General features: G+C 38.3%; 1 protein-coding gene across 2 annotated transcripts in view; it reads left to right on the forward strand.

Moving 5' to 3' along the window:
• Positions 1–17,862, forward strand: part of DENND2C (DENN domain containing 2C) — a 93,524-nt gene that overhangs the window by 37,615 nt on the left and 38,047 nt on the right. For both annotated transcript variants that reach the window (XM_005887110.3, XM_070367446.1), the window contains exons 2-4: positions 14,202–15,216; positions 16,545–16,681; positions 17,071–17,183. In XM_005887110.3, coding sequence (XP_005887172.3) covers positions 14,393–15,216; positions 16,545–16,681; positions 17,071–17,183 — 1,074 coding nt within the window. In that variant the 5' untranslated portion in view covers positions 14,202–14,392. The remainder of the gene's footprint in view (positions 1–14,201; positions 15,217–16,544; positions 16,682–17,070; positions 17,184–17,862) is intronic.

Consider the following 17,862-nt stretch of genomic DNA (forward strand, 5'->3'; position numbering starts at 1 on the left):
ATTGCTCATATCATTAGTTCTTTTTAATTGATGAGTAATACCCTATTGTATGATTATATCACAATTTGTGTATTCACTTAGTGATCTTTTGGTTGTTTCCAGTTTGGGACTAGCATGAATAAAGCTGCTATGAATATTCATGTAAAAGTATTAATATTTGTGTGAACATAATATTTTCCTTTCATATGAAATGCCTAAGTGAGATTGTTATAGAGCCTGGTTTTTGGACTCTTTAATCAATAGAGAAGTTGATGAGAGGCCAGATAAGAAATTCGGACAAGGCTTTAATGGTCCTCACAAGGAAACAAAATCAAGTAACAGGTTTCCTTGCTTGCTCCCTGAGGTTGGGGGATGGGGTGAGGGAGTGAGCTGGTCCCTTAAGTAGGGTGAGGGTAGGGGTGGCTTCGGTGGTCTGCCCACCCCTTTGGTGATGCATTGTGTAGCGATCATGCCCTGTACCTTGCTTTTGCTCCCAGCACCTTGGATGTGGCAGTTACATATTTGCTCACTTTGTATCTTGTTCATTATTTAACCCAACTGCTTATGCACACAATTATTTTTAGTTCCTTATAATTTCTTTGTATTCTGTTGCTCTAGGAGACATTTTTCCAGTCCTAAGGACTGCAGCAGTGTCCCAGGTCCCAACCCCCAGCCTGTCTGATAATTTTCTCATATGGCACTCATTGGGCTTCCCAGGAGGCACAGTGGTAAAAGAATCCACCTGCCAGTGCAGGAGATGCAAGACATGGATTCGATCCCTGGGTGGGGAAGATCCCTGGAGTATGAAGTGGCAACCCACTCCAGTATTCTTGCCTGGAAAATTCTGTGGATAGAGGAGCCTGGTGAGCTACAGTCCATGGGGTCACAAAGAGTCAGACATGACTGAGCGGCTGAGTGTGCACACACATACACAAGGCAATCATGTTTATTAGTAACGTTATAAGCAACTGCCATGGATGGAGGAGCCTGGTGGGCTGCAGTCCATGGGGTCGCTAAGAGTCAGACGCGACTGAGTGATTTCACTTTCACTTTTCACTTTCATGCGTTGGAGAAGGAAATGGCAACCCACTCCAGTGTTCTTGCCTGGAGAATCCCAGGGACCGGGGAGCCTGGTGGGCTGCTGTCTGTGGGGTCGCACAGAGTTGGACACGCCTGAAGCGACTTAGCAGCAGCAGCAAGCAACTGCCAGACTGTTTTCCAAATAGCTGTACCATATTACACCAGCAGTGTTAAGAGTTACATGCGCTCCGATATTTGGCACTGCAGTTCTTTGTAATTTCAGTGATTCTAATGGGTATGCAGTGCTACCTTGTGTTTTAATTTGCACGTTTTTGATGACTAACGACAGTGTACATTTTTCAGGTGCTTTATTGTACTTACTGGCTACTCCTAAAATCTTTTGTAAAGTGTCTGTTCATATCTGATGCACATTTTAATTGAGTGAGTTATTCGTTTGTTATAGTTCTTTATATAATGAATTTAAATCTTTGTCAGATGTATGTATTGTGTATAACACTTCTCACAGTGGTTTGCCATTTCATTTTTAAAACATCTTTTGAAGAGCAGAAGATCTTCATTTTGATTAAATCCATTTTAGCAAGTTTTTGCCTTTATGGCTAGGACTTTCTGTATTCTAAGAAATCGCTTCCCTTCCTAAAGTTAACAGAGATTTTTTTTTTTCCTGTTTTTTCTTCTAGAAGGTTTATAGGTTTATCTCTTAGGCTTAGGTTTATGATACAGTAATCCTTCCCTATCTGTGGTTTCAATTTCTGTGATTTCCAGTTACACACAGTCAATTGTGATCCAAAATACCAAATAGAAAATTCCAGAAATAAACAGTTTATAATTTGAAAACTGCATGCTGTTCTGAGTAGCATGACGAAATCTCCCACCATTTTGCTCTGTCCTTCAGGGAACATGAATAATCCTTTTGTCCAGAGAATCCATGCTATTTCTGCTACCCACCCATTATAGGACAAAACAATATATATGGGATTTGGTATTATCAGCCATTTCAGCATCCACTGGAATGTGCCCTTCATGGATAGGGAGGGGACTCCTGTACATTTCAAGTTAATTTTGGTACATGGTGTGGGTAAGGGTTGAGGTTCATTTTTTCCATATGAATATCCATTTGTCCCAGTGCCACAGATTACTCCTTTCCAGTTCTGTGGAAATCAATGGTCTGTACACATGTGGGTCTATTTCTGGGCTCTGTACTGTTCTATTGATCCATTTATCTCTGCTTTCACTGGTACACATAGTCTTGATTACCACAGCTTTATAATGCCTTGAAAGCACTTTGTTATTTTTGAAAATTATTTAAGCTATTCTAGGTCATTTGAATTTCCATATATATTTGAAAATCAACTTGTCAGTTTCTACTACAAAGCCTGCTATGAATTTGATTAGGATTGTGTTGAATCTGCCTCTCAATTTTGAGAGAATCAGACATCATAACAAAATCAAAGCTTTTAGTTCATTAATGTGGTATATCTCTTTTAAAAATTATTCTTTAATTTTTCTCAGCAGTATCTTGTATTTTTCAGTGTGTAAGTCTTTTACTTCTAAGTATTTATCTCCTATTTTTCATGCTGCTATAAATGTTATTTTAAATTTTATTTTTCAGCACTCTCAGTATCTATGCTGCTGCTGCTAGTAAGTCGCTTCAGTCATGTCCGACTCTGTGCGACCCCATAGACAGTAGCCCACCAGGCTCTATAAGTACAGTTAAATCTCAGTATCTGTAAGTACAATTAAATCTTAAATACTGACCATGTGTCCTGAAAAGCGAAAGTGAAGTCATTCAGTCATGTCTGACTCTTTGTAACCCCATGGACTGTAGCCTACCAGGCTCCTCCGTCCATGGGATTTTCCAGGCAAGAGTACTGGAGTGGGGTACCATTTCCTTCTCAAGGGAATCTTCCCAACCCAGGGATCGAACCTGTGTCCTCCCACATTGTAGGCAGACGCTTTTACTGTCTGAGCCACCAGGGAAGTCACCTGAGACCTTGCTAAATTCTCTCATGAATTCTACTAGCTTATAATAGTGGATTTCTTGGAATTGACTAAATATATCATCATGTTTGCCCAAAAAAATGTTTTACTTCTTTTCCAAACTTTAAAAAAATTTTTTCTTGCCTTATGGCATTGATTAAGACTTTTCATACAGGGTTGAATAAAAGTGGGGAAAAAAGACATTGTTGCCTTTTTCCCAGTCTTAAGGGAAAGGTGTTCAGTCTTTTACCACTTAGTATGATATTACAGTTGTTTTTTTCATAGATGCCCTTTATCACATTGTAGAAATTTAATTACTCATTTTCTAAAGAGTTCTTTTTTTTTACAATTATGGATGGGTAAGAATTTTTTCAAATGCTTTTTCTGCATCTGTTTGTTTTAATTGAGATATAGTTGGTATATAATATTATATTAATTTCAAGTGTGAAACTGAGAATTTTTATACATTATACTCCATTTATACTTATTATGGAATATTGCCTATATTCTCTGTACTGTGCAATATAAACTTGTAGCTTATTTATTTTATACATAGCACTTTATGCCTCCTAATTACCTCCCTTTATTTTGCCCCTCCTTCTTCCATCTCCCTCCTGATGTTTTCTGTATCTGTGAGTTTGTTTCTGTTTGGTTAGATTCATTCATTTGTTTCAGATTTTAGATTCTGCCTGTAAATGATAGCATACAGTATTTGTCTTTCTCTGTTAGACTTATTTCACTAAGCATAATACCCTCCAAGCCCATCCATGTTGTTACAGATGGCAAATTTTGTTCTTTTTATGACTGAGTAGTACTCCATTGACTTCGCTGGTGGTTCAGACGGTAAAGCATCTGCCTACAATGCGGGAGACCTGGATTCGATCCCTGGGTCGGGAAAATCCCCTGGAGAAGGAAATGGCAGCCCACTCCAGTACTCTTGTCTGGAGAATCCCATGGATGGAGGAGCCTGGTGGGCTGTAGTCCATGGGGTCGAAAAAGAGTCGGACACGACTGAGCGACTTCACTACTACTACTACTACTTCACTAGTACTCCCCTGGGAGAAGGCAATGGCACCCCACTCCAGTACTCTTGTCTGGAAAATCCCATGGATGGAGGAGCCTGGCAGGCTGCAGTCCATGGGGTCACTAAGAGTCGGACACGACTGAGCGACTTCACTTTCACTTTTCACTTTCATGCATTGGAGAAGGAAATGGCAACCCACTCCAGTGTTCTTGCCTGGAGAATCCCAGACACGGGGGAGCCCAGTGGGCTGCCGTCTATGGGGTCACGCAGAGTCGGACACGACTGAAGCGACTTAGCAGCAGCAGCAGCAGCAAATATAGAGGTATTCAGAATTCCTAGATCTTACTTCAGTTTTGTCATTTTGTTTCTTTCAAGAAATTTGTCTAAGTTGTCAAATCTACTAGCATAAACTTATTTATAGTAGCCCTTTATGTCTTTTAATGTGGGATCTGCAGTAATGCCCCCTTTTTATTCCTGATACTGCTAATTTTTCCTTTTTTTTCTTTTTTATTTATTTTATTCTCTTATTTATTTTATTTTATTTTTTTATTTTTATTTTATTCTCATTTATTTTATTTATTTTATTTTATTTTATTCTCTTTATTATTTATCTACCTAGTGGTTTATCAATTTATTGATCTTTTTAAGTAACTTTTTTGTCTTATTAATACTTGTCCATTATTCATGTGTTGCTGTTTCATCAATACTCACTATTATTTATTTCCTTCTATTTGCTTTGGGTTTGTTTTTTTTTTTTCCTTTTTGAGGGAGAACATTAAATCATTTATTGTTCATGTCTTAGGTGAAATGATAACACCCAAATTTCACCGCATGGTTTAGAAAAATGTAGATTTGAAAAGAACAGTAGATTTTGTGCTGGATTGGCTGTAAAATAATTTAGACAAACGTTAAGCTAGAGTGTTTAATCTGGAGAGAAAATTAAAATAAAACTTGAAACTTAATGGGGTAAAATGTGTTCCAACTTAAAACACCAAGAAATAATATCCTCATTCATTGTTTTTAAACTTCTTTTTCCTTTTGTAATATAAGTGTTTATTTCTAAGTATTTGGGGATTTTCCTTTTGGTTTATAACTGATTTCTAATTCAGTTCCATTTGGGGTTAGAAAACATTCTCAGAATGATTTCAATCCTTTTAAATTTATCAAATCTTTTTTTATGGCTCAACATATGGTCTGTTGGTAAATGTTCTATGTGTATTTGAATTATATTGTTGGGAGTAGTATTCTAAAATATCACTTGTGAGTCAAGTTGATTGATAGTAGTATTCAAGTCTTATATATTTACTGATGTTTTGTTTTTCTGTCAGTTACTACTGATGAACAGTGATGAAATACTTACTAAAATTGTGGATTTGTCCATTTGTCATTTTTAGCTCTGACATTTTGGGTTCTTGCATTTTGAAATTTTATCATTAAGTACATAAACATTTAGGATTATAGTTCTTCTTGATGAATTGACTCTATTATTTGTTTGAAATGTCTCTTTTTATTTGTGCTAATTTTCTTGCCCTAGAAGTCTGCTGTTAATATAGATAATGCAGTGTTCCTAGATAGTGTTTGGTATTTGTATCTCTACTTTAACTTGATCTGTGTCTTTTTATTCAAAGTACAATTTATAGAAGTGTAGAATTAGGTCTTGCTTTTTTATCAAGTTTGATCATCTTTGCCTTTTATTTAGAGCTTAGCTTATTTATTATACACCATAATTATTAGTATGGTCATATTTAAGTATATCATCTTGTTTTCGTTTTTTGTTTGTCCCATGTGGTTATTTTGTGGTTGCTGTTTTTCTTGTGTCTCTTCTCACTTCCACATCTTTTTTTGCATTGAGTATTTTTTAGAATTTCATTTAATATTTTCTTATTAACTTATTGGCTATTCTTTGTTTTTCTTTTAGTGGTTGCTTTAGAATTTACACCATACTACTACTTCAACCTATTCAAGTAATATCCCACTTGATATGTAAAGTAAGAAACTTAGTGCTGTACTTCCATTTTTCTTTCTCTCCTTTGTGTTCTTGTCTTACATTTATTTTGACATTATTTTAAATTCCACAGTACCTTATTATGTTTACTGTAAATAGTCAATCAGTTTTAGAGATAATAATGGCAAAAATGTGTTTTTCTAAATTTATTTATTTATTTTTGGCTGCATTGGGTCTTCTTTGCTGCACAAGGGCCCTAGAGCACAGAGTCATCAGTTGTGAAACATGGGCTTAGTTGCCCTGCGACATGTGGGATCTTCCCAGAAGTGAAGTGAAGTGAAGTTGCTCAGTCATGTCTGACTCTTTGCGACCCCATGGACTGTAGCCTACTACGCTCCTCCGTCCATGGGATTTTCCAGGCAAGAGTACTGGAGTGGGTTGCCATTTCCTTCTCCAGAGGATCTTCCTGACCCAGGGATCAAACCCAAGTCTCCTGCACTGTAGGGAGACGCTTTACTGTCTGAGCCACCAGGGAAGTCCGGGATCTTCCCAGACCAGGGATCAAACCTGTGTCTGCTGCATTGGCAGGCAGATTCTTTACCACTGGACCACCAGGGAAGTCCCATGTGTTTTTTATTTATCTATGTGTAGCATTTTTTGGTTCTCATTGTTTCTTTGTTTATATCCAGATTTCCATCTGGTATCATTTTTCTTCAACTTGGATAACTTTCTTTAGCATTTCTTATGGTGTAAGCAGGTCGAGCTTCATAGGCATATGATCAGTATAGTTACATAGGTTCCCACACTTAGAAGAGCCCTGTGGGATTTTATGCTGTGCAGTAGCCATCTAGAAATTCTGATAAATGTTATCTTTGAATTTGAGTTTTGTAAGTGAAGTCTGATTGGACAATGTAGTGTGTACTAGGGGCTTGGAGTCACAATTCATAAACAATCTGACTTCCTGCCATCTCCTTAGTATGGATTCTCAGCTGTCTTCTCTCTGACTCCCTGGCATATCTGGCCCTGCCCTATTGCCCCTTTCTCACCTGTACCCTCTGACTACTGCCACTCTCTACTCTCAGCAGACGCTTGGGTGTTTGAGGGTTGAAATTGGTTGTATACATGGCTGTCCCATCCCATACTGACAGCACCATGGTATATCTGGCAAGCCACCAAGCAAAGGTGTTGGTCTTGCAAGGACAAGTCTATTGCCCACCTCCATCCAGAAATCAAATGTGTTCTGGCAGAGGTTTAAAGACTCTCAGGGTTACCTGTCTGTCATGAGTTAAAGAGACAGGCCTGTGAAATGGGGAGATACCTGACTGTACTTGCCCAGACCTTGCCTCAGCTAGAGCGTGGCCTCTTGGTTTAGTGGGTAGCAGGCAGGGGATTCCAGCAGCCATTAGGCCCAGGTTAGCATGTGCATGCCCCACATCACAGGACTGGGCTCCCAGGTTCTTGTGAGGATCTGCACTCGTCTCCCAAGTATCCCTAGGCTTGAGAGCATTCTCTTGGCTAGATTCCATGTCTGAGGGGACCCTCTCATCCTTCTTCCAACCTTCCTGAATCTGGCTACATTTGTCTCTTGTGGCCAGCTGGAGTAACCCATCAGGACAGGCCACAAAATAGGAATTGTTTACGTTCATTGATTCTGCATTCAAGTTACATGCTCAGATGTTTGCATTTAAAATGGTTCTCCTAAATATATAGATGAATGGTAAAAGCTTGCAAATGATTTAGATTAAAAAATTTTTTTTACAGAAAACATTAAGTAATCAATTTAAAACTGAGACAAATTGAAAGGGAGACTTCTAGGAAAAAGGAAGAAGCTTCGTATATACCTTTAAAGCACTTTGAATAAGGCGCCTCACATTTTCAACTTGTCCTGGGGCCCACAAATCACGTCACTGGCCCTGAGTGCAGATCAACAGTGACAAATTCACAAGTCTTGAAGGATTTGTCTAGAATTCTAGATTCGCAGTTTTTTTCCCCTTAGCATTTAAAATTTGTGTGTGTGTGTGTGTGTGTGTTTGGTGAGGGGCGGAGTCGGGGAGAGGTGAGCCATGTGCTTTATAGGATATTAGTTTCCTGACCAGAGATTTTACAAGAGACTCTGGGTCAGAAAGATCCTCTGGAGTAGGAATTGGCAACACATTCCAGTATTCTTGCCTAGAAAATTCCATGGACAGAGGAGCTGGCATGTTGCAGTCCTTGGGGTCGCAAAGAGTCAGACACGACTGAGCAGCTGAATGCACAGGTCAGGACAGGACCAGGAACTGAACCCAGGCTGCGGCAGGGAAATCGTCCAGTCCTGGCCACTGGGCTTCTATGGAAGTCCCTAAATATTTTCCATTGTTTTCTTAAAAAAATTTTTTTTTTAATTTATCTGTTTGGCTGCACCAGGTCTTAGTTGTGGCATGCAGGATCTTCCATCTTCCTTGTGGCAGGCAGGGTCTTTAGATGAGGCATGTGAATTCTTAGGCATAGCATGTGGGATCTAGTTCCTTGACCATGGATCCAACCAAGCCCCACTGCATTGGGAGATCAAAGTCTTAGCCACTGGGCTTACCAGGGAAATCCCTCCATTGTTTTCTGATTTACCCTGTTGTTCCTGTATGTAAGATATATCCTTTCCTTTGGCTCTTAAGAATTTTCTATCATCAGTTTTCAGCAGCTTGATTATGGTTTGCTTTAGTAGGGCGTTCCTTATATTTATCCTGTTGGCACTTGTTGAGCCTCTTGGCTCTATGGGATAAGAGTGTTCATCAAAGTTAGAAAAATTTCAGCTGTTATTTCTTGAAATATTTGTCCCCTGACTCCCACCCCCTCATTTCTAGTAAGACTTTTTTTTAACCTTTTCTGCTCTCTGTGCTTCAGTTTTTGTTTTAGTTTTTGAGTTTCTGTTACTACTTACTCAACTTCACTGGTCATTTCCTCTACAGTGTATAAAATCTGCTGTTCAAATAACCCAGCAAACTTTTCATTTCAGGTCAAGTGTTTTTAAGCTCCAGAAATTCTCTTTGTGTTCTTTTTTATATCTTCCATTTCCCTACTCATTATGTTCATATTTTTCTTTAAGTTTATGAATATATTTAAAATATTTGACTTAAAGCCTTTCTCTGCCAACTCTCAAGAGTCTTCTCCAACACCACAGTTCAAAAGCATCAATTCTTCGGCACTCAGCTTTCTTCACAGTCCAACTCTCACATCCATATATGACCACAGGAAAAACCATAGCCTTGACTAGATGGACCTTTGTTGGCAAAGTAATGTCTCTGCTTTTCAATATGCTATCTAGGTTGGTCATAACTTTCCTTCCAAGGAGTAAGTGTCTTTTAATTTCATGGCTGCAATCACCATCTGCAGTGATTTCCTTTGGACTGCAAGGAGATCCAACCAGTCCATTCTAAAGGAGAACAGTCCTGGGTGTTCTTTGGAAGGACTGATGCTAAAGCTGAAACTCAAGTACTTTGGCCACCTCATGCAAAGAGTTGACTCATTGGAAAAGACTCTGATGCTGGGAGGGATTGGGGGAAGGAGGAGAAGGGGACGACAGAGGATGAGATGGCTGGATGGCATCACCGACTCGATGGACATGAGTTTGAGTGAACTCTGGGAGTTGGTGATGGACAGGGAGGCCTGGCATGCTGCTATTCATGGGGTCGCAAAGAGTCGGACACGACTGAGCGACTGAACTGAACTGCCAACTCTATCATGTCTGTCACTTTTGGTTCTGTTTCTAGTAACTGATTTTTCTCCTGATTATGAGTCTCATTTTGGGGCTTCTTTACATGTTTAGTAATTTTGATTGGATGCTGGATATTGTAAATGTTATATTGTAGCACATCTAGATTTTGATGTCATGTAAAAATTATTGACTTATGTGGATATTTAATTACTTCTGAATCAACTTGATCCTTTTAAGGCTTTTTTAAAGATTTTCTGTGGTGGCTGCAAAGCATCCTTCACTCTAGGGCTAGTGTAGTCCAACTGCACTATGGGAAGCTAGGACCTCCTACTGTCTCTACTGAATTACTGGCTGTTTGACAAGGCCTCCCTTGTGTAGATCATTGGAAGCTGAACATTGCCCAGACCTTCGTTAACTCTGGGTACTAGTCTTACTGGGTGCCATTAGCTATTCTTTCCCAGTAATTTGTTGCCCAGCCTTGTGCAGTGTTACCCTGCACATTACCCTGTACATATTCAGCCCACGACTCAGGTAGATCCTCTAGATTTCTGGAGCTTTTCCTCTGTGCTGCTCCCTCCTCTCTGATACTGTACCCTGAAGGTTCCATTTGCCTCGGCCCCTCCACGCGCTGGTCTCTTTTTCCTTAATTCAGCATGATTACCATGTTCTATGCTGTTTTTTGAAAAGAACCTCGAAGGTGAAAACTGGACCATCTTGGTGTCCACTTCATTTTTCTTTTTCAAGCACCAGAGTTCTTTGCTGTTATCCAATATCTGAAAGCATTTATTTATTAACCAGTTTTATTGTTATCTATGTTGAGAAGGCAAGTCTAGTCCACTTATTATGTCATACCAAAAGTGGGGGTCTTCTTGGTCCCTTTCATCAACCTTTCTGATTGAGGCAAAATTCACATAACAAAAAATTAACCATTTAAAAGTATACTCTTGGGGACTTCCCTGCCAGTCCAGTAGTCAAGATTCCACACTCCCAGGGCAGGGAGCACTGCTTTGATCCCTGATTGGGGAACTGATATCCTGGATACCACCTAGTGTAGCCAAAAATAAAAGTATACCCTTTTATCAGTTTTAAAATCAACTTTGAGAATGTAAAGAAACTGCTTGCAATGCAGGAGACCCGAGTTCTGTCCCTTGGTCAGGAAGATCCCCTGGAGAAGGGAATAAGCTACCCAAGTCCAGTACTCTTGCCTGGAGAATTCCATGGACAGAGGAGCCTGGTGGGCTACAGTTCATGGGGATGCAAAGAGTCGGACACAACTGAGCAACTAACACTTAGAATGTTCCAAATGCTTCCTATTTTGCCAGATTTTATTTAATCAATAAAATAGTTTAAAGGGTATGGAGTGAGAAACTTTCTTATGTAGATATGAATTTAGTAAAATAGAACATTAATATTCTCTTTCTTACAGAGAATTTCACTTACCTGAATGGATTTTGGTTGGTTTCTCTTAAAGGGCTAAGAACACCAAATCCTATATATGATAGTTTATATTATGAATTACATCGTAAGCTGACAAACTATAGTTGAGTATTTCTTGGATCAAAGTAATACTCACAGAATCAATAGATAATAAAAACAAAGGGACATGATTAAGAATCACCTCTTTGGGAAAAAGAATAGGGGAAAAAAATTGATTAGTACCTTTTTTTCTCCTAGTATTTACTCCCAAGTATTCTGTTTTATTATATTTTAAAATCATGCTTAGTTTGTCACATTTACACTTTTGCTCCCCTGAGGGAGTAAGTTGCTGTTTTCTTCTGCTGAGGTTGTCCATCGTGCTTCTCGTGAGCTCTGGTTTCTCTTTGTGCGATTCCTCCCTGACTTAATGGTCTTTAATAGTTGGAGAAGCCTTTGACTCATTTTGTAGTATTAAGAAGCAAAATTTTAAAAATTGTTGGAGCTGTTACATTTTCTTAAGCTGTGATTCTGTTAGAACTGTTGAGGCAAGCTTGAGAGAGCAATCTCTGTGGACGAATATGTGAATAAGTTGGCTTAGGAAGTTTTCTAAAGATGAAGTTTGGAGAGAGCTAGGGCTGGAAAGCTGGACCAGCACTTAGGGGTTAGAATGTCTAATGATAGTGGAGGTCAAGGCAAGAAACTAGAGGAGTGGGGGAAGGGATATGTCTTGCAGGCTAGGAGAGCCATGGGGGAGGAAGAGGTGGGTAGCAAAGCAACTCAATTTAATTAGGCTAAAAAGGACCCTCAAATGTGAGAAGGCTATAAGGAAAAAACAGGTAACTCTTGGTTTGGTGATTCTTATTTTTTGAATAGGACAAAATCACAGCTTATATATAAGGTTAGGCAAGTCATATTCCAAAAAGTTTAATTTGGCAAAAATTAGAGCTTTGCATTGATGTATAAAGATAGATTCTCTGTAATATCAATGAAGGCATCAATCTAGTTAGAATGCATTAAAAATTTTTGGCTTTGAAATAGTTTGTCAATTTTAAAAAGCTCCTTTTTTTAGGGGAAAGTAGTACTTCTCTGCATACTGCCTACCAATTAATATATTAGGAGTTTCATGGTGCTATGCCGCTCTGTTGCCCCTGAAACACCATGAACACTCATCATTTATATTTGTATATGAATTCTATAGACAACAAATTCCATTTGTTGCCAGTACTTTTCGAGTTAAACTTTTTTTTTTTTAGCCCAACCAGTTTTCATCTTTTTCTTCACAATTTGACCCATTCATACTTAAAACACATTAACAAGGGAAGAGTAATGAAAAAGTTAACAAGAAGTATCAAAAACCTCAACTAGTCTCACAGTAAAGAGAAAAAAAATTCCTATTTTGTCTGTAGTGAAGAAAACCTGAGTCTCAAGGACACCTTTAAAAAGCCTTAGGAATCCTCTGTAAACATCAGAAAGTAGAAAAGGAGTTTCAGAGTTTTAATAATGAGCAGTAGAAGCTGATTTGAGGTTCAGAGTCTATGCTTTCATCTTTTGTCAAGAATTCTGCACAACAGCTTTTATATTTAGGTACTATGTTTTGTTTTGTTTTTTCACTCATGTGAGTTTAATTTCTTAAGATTTTTAAAAATCTTTTTCTTTGTATCAGACCCTCATCAAAGTTTACTTGCTAGCAGAGCTGGTTTTTCTACAAACTTGAAGAAATATTTTAAATTGATAGAAGTCCTGATTAGCAGTTGCTCTGCCTACAATAAATTGTGTATGTGTGTGTCGTGTATGTATCAGTTTGGTCAGGGACATTGACAGAGCTGGGCCAAGACTTCTTCCTGCCTGTTAATCAAGGCCACACAGACAGAGCTCAAGGAAGGATGACCCCTGCCTCAGGAAGTATTGAATCAGTTGCTATTTTTAACCAGTATACAGTAGAACTTGAGACCAGATCCTTTACTCAGTTACTAGGAAAAGTTCTCTGCCAAACTTTGCATTTGAGGAAACAGTTAATGGGCCTAAATGAGTGAAGCCTCTGCATGAAAGGAAGAGATGTGACAGTGGCTGTAAGTATTTTTGCTGATACGGGTCAAGGATGTGGTGGCAGAGATGTGGAAAGTTCAGTTAGTGATGAAATAAGTAATTACATTTCAAAGTAACTGTAGTTGACGGCACCTTGGATTGTCTTTAGCTCTGCATATATGGAATTCTTTCCTGGTGGTAAAGAAACTGCCTGCCAATGCAGGAGATGTGGGTTTGAATCCTGGGTCAGAAAGATCCCCTGGAGAAGGAAATGGCAATCCACTCCAGTCTTCTTGCCTGGGAAATCCTATGGACAGAGGAGCCTGGCAGACTACAGTCTATGGGGTGGCAGAATTGGACACGACTTAGTAACTAAAAAACAAAACAATATGAAATTCTGGGCTGCTAATAGCAAAGTTGAAATAAGGGTATATGATGAGCTAATATTATCTCTCAACATAGGACTAGAAAAGGAAATCAGCTGTTGGTGTGTTTCCAAACTAATTGACTCTTCCTCTGAGATTATACATAAACTTTTGGTATTTGAGATGTATTTCTGATAGTAGTCTGTTGCTCCTGTTTCGTTAAGTGAAAGTTTCATAAATAGTTGATTTATGGGGACTTTCCTGGTGGTCTTGTGGTTAAAAATTCAATCCCTTGCAATACAGGGGATGTGAGTTCAATCCCTGGTCAGGGAACTAAGGTCCCACATACCACAGGGCAGCTAAGCCCTCACGATCCAATATGCAGCCAAATATCAATAAATAAATATTAAAGTTTCTTTTAAAAAAAGAATTGATTTATTACAAAATAATGTTGTATAGTACTATTATAATCTCTTATAAAACCTCATTCTACTTAATATTAGGAACTATGCAGAACATGAAAGCAGATAGTTTGAGAAATGCCATAAATAATATTTTCTCTATAATATTATGCCACTATCTTAGGAATGCCTTAATGAAGTTGAATTACTTAATGGATGACAGGTACATCTTTACATATGAAATTAAGTGAGTTATTTAGGGATAGGTGGGCAGTGTTTTAGTGGAATTTAAATTAGGAAATTATAAAACTGTGTTAACATATTCATCTCATTTTAATAGGATTATTCAAGATAGAGTTGTAGCCATTTTCAACAAGGATCGATGATAAGAATTTTTCTTTTTAAAAAAAGATTTTCAAGTTAAAGATGAAAGGAAAATACTGGAATTTTTCGGATTCTAACTCGTGAGATAATGAATATAGTTTTTCGCAGTGACTTCTGATGGAACCTTAGTAAAATTCATTGTTTGTCATGCACCCAACTGGGAACATGGATGTTGGCTTTTCTCGTTCTGCTGTTCATACACTGTCAAGAAGCCACTGCAAAAACATCAAGCAAAAAATTTCCCAGTGGGAAGGAAGAACTAATGGTATATCTAACCCAGATAAGTGGCATGCAAAGGACTTTGGAGTGAGATATAATAACTGTAATCAAGAGAGTCTTCTTAAGAAAACGCCTATTGCTGAGGGAAAGAGCAAAAAGCTGGATGTAACCAACACTCAAAATGTTGATCAAGGTATTAATGAAGACGCCAAAAGCCACAATCAAAGTGAGGATAAAAGTGAAAAACGTGAATATGATGATACACACTTATTTAAAAATGAATCAGAACCCAACTGGGTATGTTCTCGGGTCAAACAAATTGAAAACTGGAAAGAAGTTTTAGATCCAGAGACTTCATTACCTCCGGGAAATTTCTATACCTCACAGATATTGTGGAAGAAAATAGAAGCACTTTCCCCAGATAAAGTCTTAAATTTGGCTTTGGAGCATTGTGGCTCTTCAGAAAAAGAACTGAATTTCAGAGTTCTGGATAGTTCATATGGAGTAACGAAGAGCTTAGAAAACATTTACTCTGAGCCTGAGGGACAAGAATGTGGACCTTCTATAAATCCTTTGCCAAAACCTCGTAGGACATTCAGATATTTATCTGAATCTGGCCCTATGCCATATAAAGAAAGAAACTGTGACAGAAAATACTGTGAAAATAATTCTTGTGCAGAATCTTCTTTGGCCTCTTCTCAGGAACCTGAACCAAAGAAATATGGTGGAAAAATCAGAGGGAGATCTAAAAGGTATGTTTTTATTTGAAAGGTAATGATTTTCAGTATTCTCCTTATAGAACCATTGAGCTTTTTCCTTTTCAAACCAATTTCCATTTCCATGCATGGGTTACACCTCTGATTTGATATATAGATGTTGATTGACCCAAGGGGAAAATACCTACAAGAGTATCAGGAGTACAGGTAATATCTACTGACACAATCATAGAAAAACTTTTATTTTTTAATTAAAAATTTTTATTGAAATATAACTGACATGTAACATTATATGAGTTTCAGGTGTACAACATAGCAATTTGATATGTTTATGTATTGTGAAATAATCACCACAATAAAGCTAGTTAATAACACAATAGTGTATATTTGAAAGTTGTAAGAGATGTTAAGAGTTCTCATCACAAGGAAAAAAATGTGATTACATGTGCTGAGATAGTTTAATGATCATATCAAGTAATATTCATAAAATATATGTACCTGGAAGAGAGTGGATCTACATGTTAGCCACATTATTTTTTTAAAACTTTTTATTTTGTATTGGAGTGTAGCCGATTAACAATGTTATGTTAGTTTCAGGTGGACAGCAAAGGGACTAAATAATACATATACATGTATCCCTTCTCCCCCAAACTCCCCTCCCAGCCAGGCTGCTCATTACATTGAGCAGAGTTTTCTGTGAGGTCCTTGTTGGTTATCCATTTTAATTATAGCAGTGTATACATGTTGACCCCAAACTCCCTGACTATCCATTCCCCTCATCCTCTCCCTGGCAACCATAAGTTCATTCTAAGTCTGTGAGTCTATTTCTGAAAAACTTCCATTTTCTATGTTTAAAAATATATAGGGAAGCTAGTGCGTTCTTCTATTTCATTTAGGGCATGCTGGCTCTAGGCTCACTTTTTATTCGAGAGTAAATTTAATAAAGTACCCAAAGAAGAACATGAATGTAATTGGCTGTGTGCGTGGTAAGTTGTTGCTTCAGTCATGTCTGACTCTTTGCAACCCCATGGACTGTAGCCAGCCAGGCTCCTCTGTCCATGGGATTCTTGAAGCAAGAATACTGGAGTGGGTTGCCATGCCTTCCTCCAAGGGATATTCCAGACCCAGGGATTGAACCCAGGTCTCTTGTCTCCTGCATCAGCAGATGGGTTCTTTACCAGTGGCACCACCTGGGAAGCCCTTCAGTTTTCTCATGGTTCATATAAGGCTCCAGCCTAATTTATTACTTTTAGGTATATGATAAAAACATCTTTGTAATTATTCACACAAGTCCTTTACTTATTAATTTCTGTCATGCCATAGTTTTAAAAGATACAACCTTAAATTATATCTCCTTTCTTAAGGAAATCCTTTGAGTTTGAGGACATTCAGCACTTTCGAAATCGGAACTCACAGAAGATTCATGAAGAACTTGGAAGAAATTCTGGCTCAGCACTTTATTACACACAGTCTGAGGACAATATCTATGAGGATATCATATGTAGGTGTTCACAAACTCTGCAATTCAATTTAATGAGTATGTAGTTGGGGCAGCCCTTAAATAGAATGTGATATTTTGTTTTACAATCAAGCATGTCTTGCTCTAGATTTTCCTTTTTAATACTGAAACCTTTGTTATATAAATTCCTTTATTCTCTAACATCTAGTTTAGTGGACTCTTCAGTTCAGAAGTAGACTTTTGTTGGTTAGATGCCTGAGTGGTTTGTAAGTGTAAAGTACCACTGATTTTAAGACCTATATCCCTAAAGCAGTGTAGAGTAGAGAGCTGAACCAGTCAGTTTTTTCTTTTCCTTTTACATGTAGTCACTTTGTCCTCATGTAATTATGTTCCTCTAAACTTCTTCATTTTCCTTTTTTTTTTTTTTCAAGATCCTACCAAAGAAAATCCATATGAAGACATTCCAGTGCAGCCTTTGCCCCTGTGGAGATCCCCTTCAGCATGGAAGCTCCCACCCCCTAAAAGTGCTTTCAGAACACCCAAGGTATAACCAGAGAATTAATATTAAAAAAATTAGAATCTTATTTATGATCCCTACAAAAAACGGTTAAAGTGGTTTAATTAGGGCCAAAACTGAGAGGCACTGAAATATGGGTTTGTTGTTCTTTGTTTTGAGGGGGCAGCACAAAACTAAATTTGGTTTTGGGGAGGGGTTTTGTTTGCTTTTTAGCACTTCAGAAAACTTGAATGTAAACACCTCTGGACAAGCCATAAACCTTTCAGTTCACTCTAGTTACCACAGCTCCGTAGTAGGTTTGCATCACCTATGGCCTAAATTACCTGTCTGGTCCCTGAAAGCACTCACCACCCCCAAAAGCAAAGACTGCCTTGAGCTAATGAGGACTCTGAGCTGTTGTTCTCTGTAAATTCAATTACATTGTTGTAGAAGAACTTTGGATTAGAATCCTGAGAAATCTCTTTACAGTGAAAAAGAAAGTATGGTATCCTCACTTGGAGGTGGTGGTAGTTGTGGTTTAGTCACTAAGTCGTGTTCGACTCTTGTGACCCCATGGACTGTAGCCTGCCAGGCTCCTCTGTCCATGGGATTCTCCAGGCAAGAATACTGGAGTGTGTTGCCATTTCCTTCCCCAGGGATCTTCCCCACCCAGGAACTGAACCCGGGTCTCCTACATTGTAGGCAGAATCCTCATTTGAGATGATTT

The sequence above is a fragment of the Bos mutus genome, chromosome 3 (assembly GCF_027580195.1).
Source record: "Bos mutus isolate GX-2022 chromosome 3, NWIPB_WYAK_1.1, whole genome shotgun sequence".
Taxonomy (NCBI): domain Eukaryota; kingdom Metazoa; phylum Chordata; class Mammalia; order Artiodactyla; family Bovidae; genus Bos; species Bos mutus.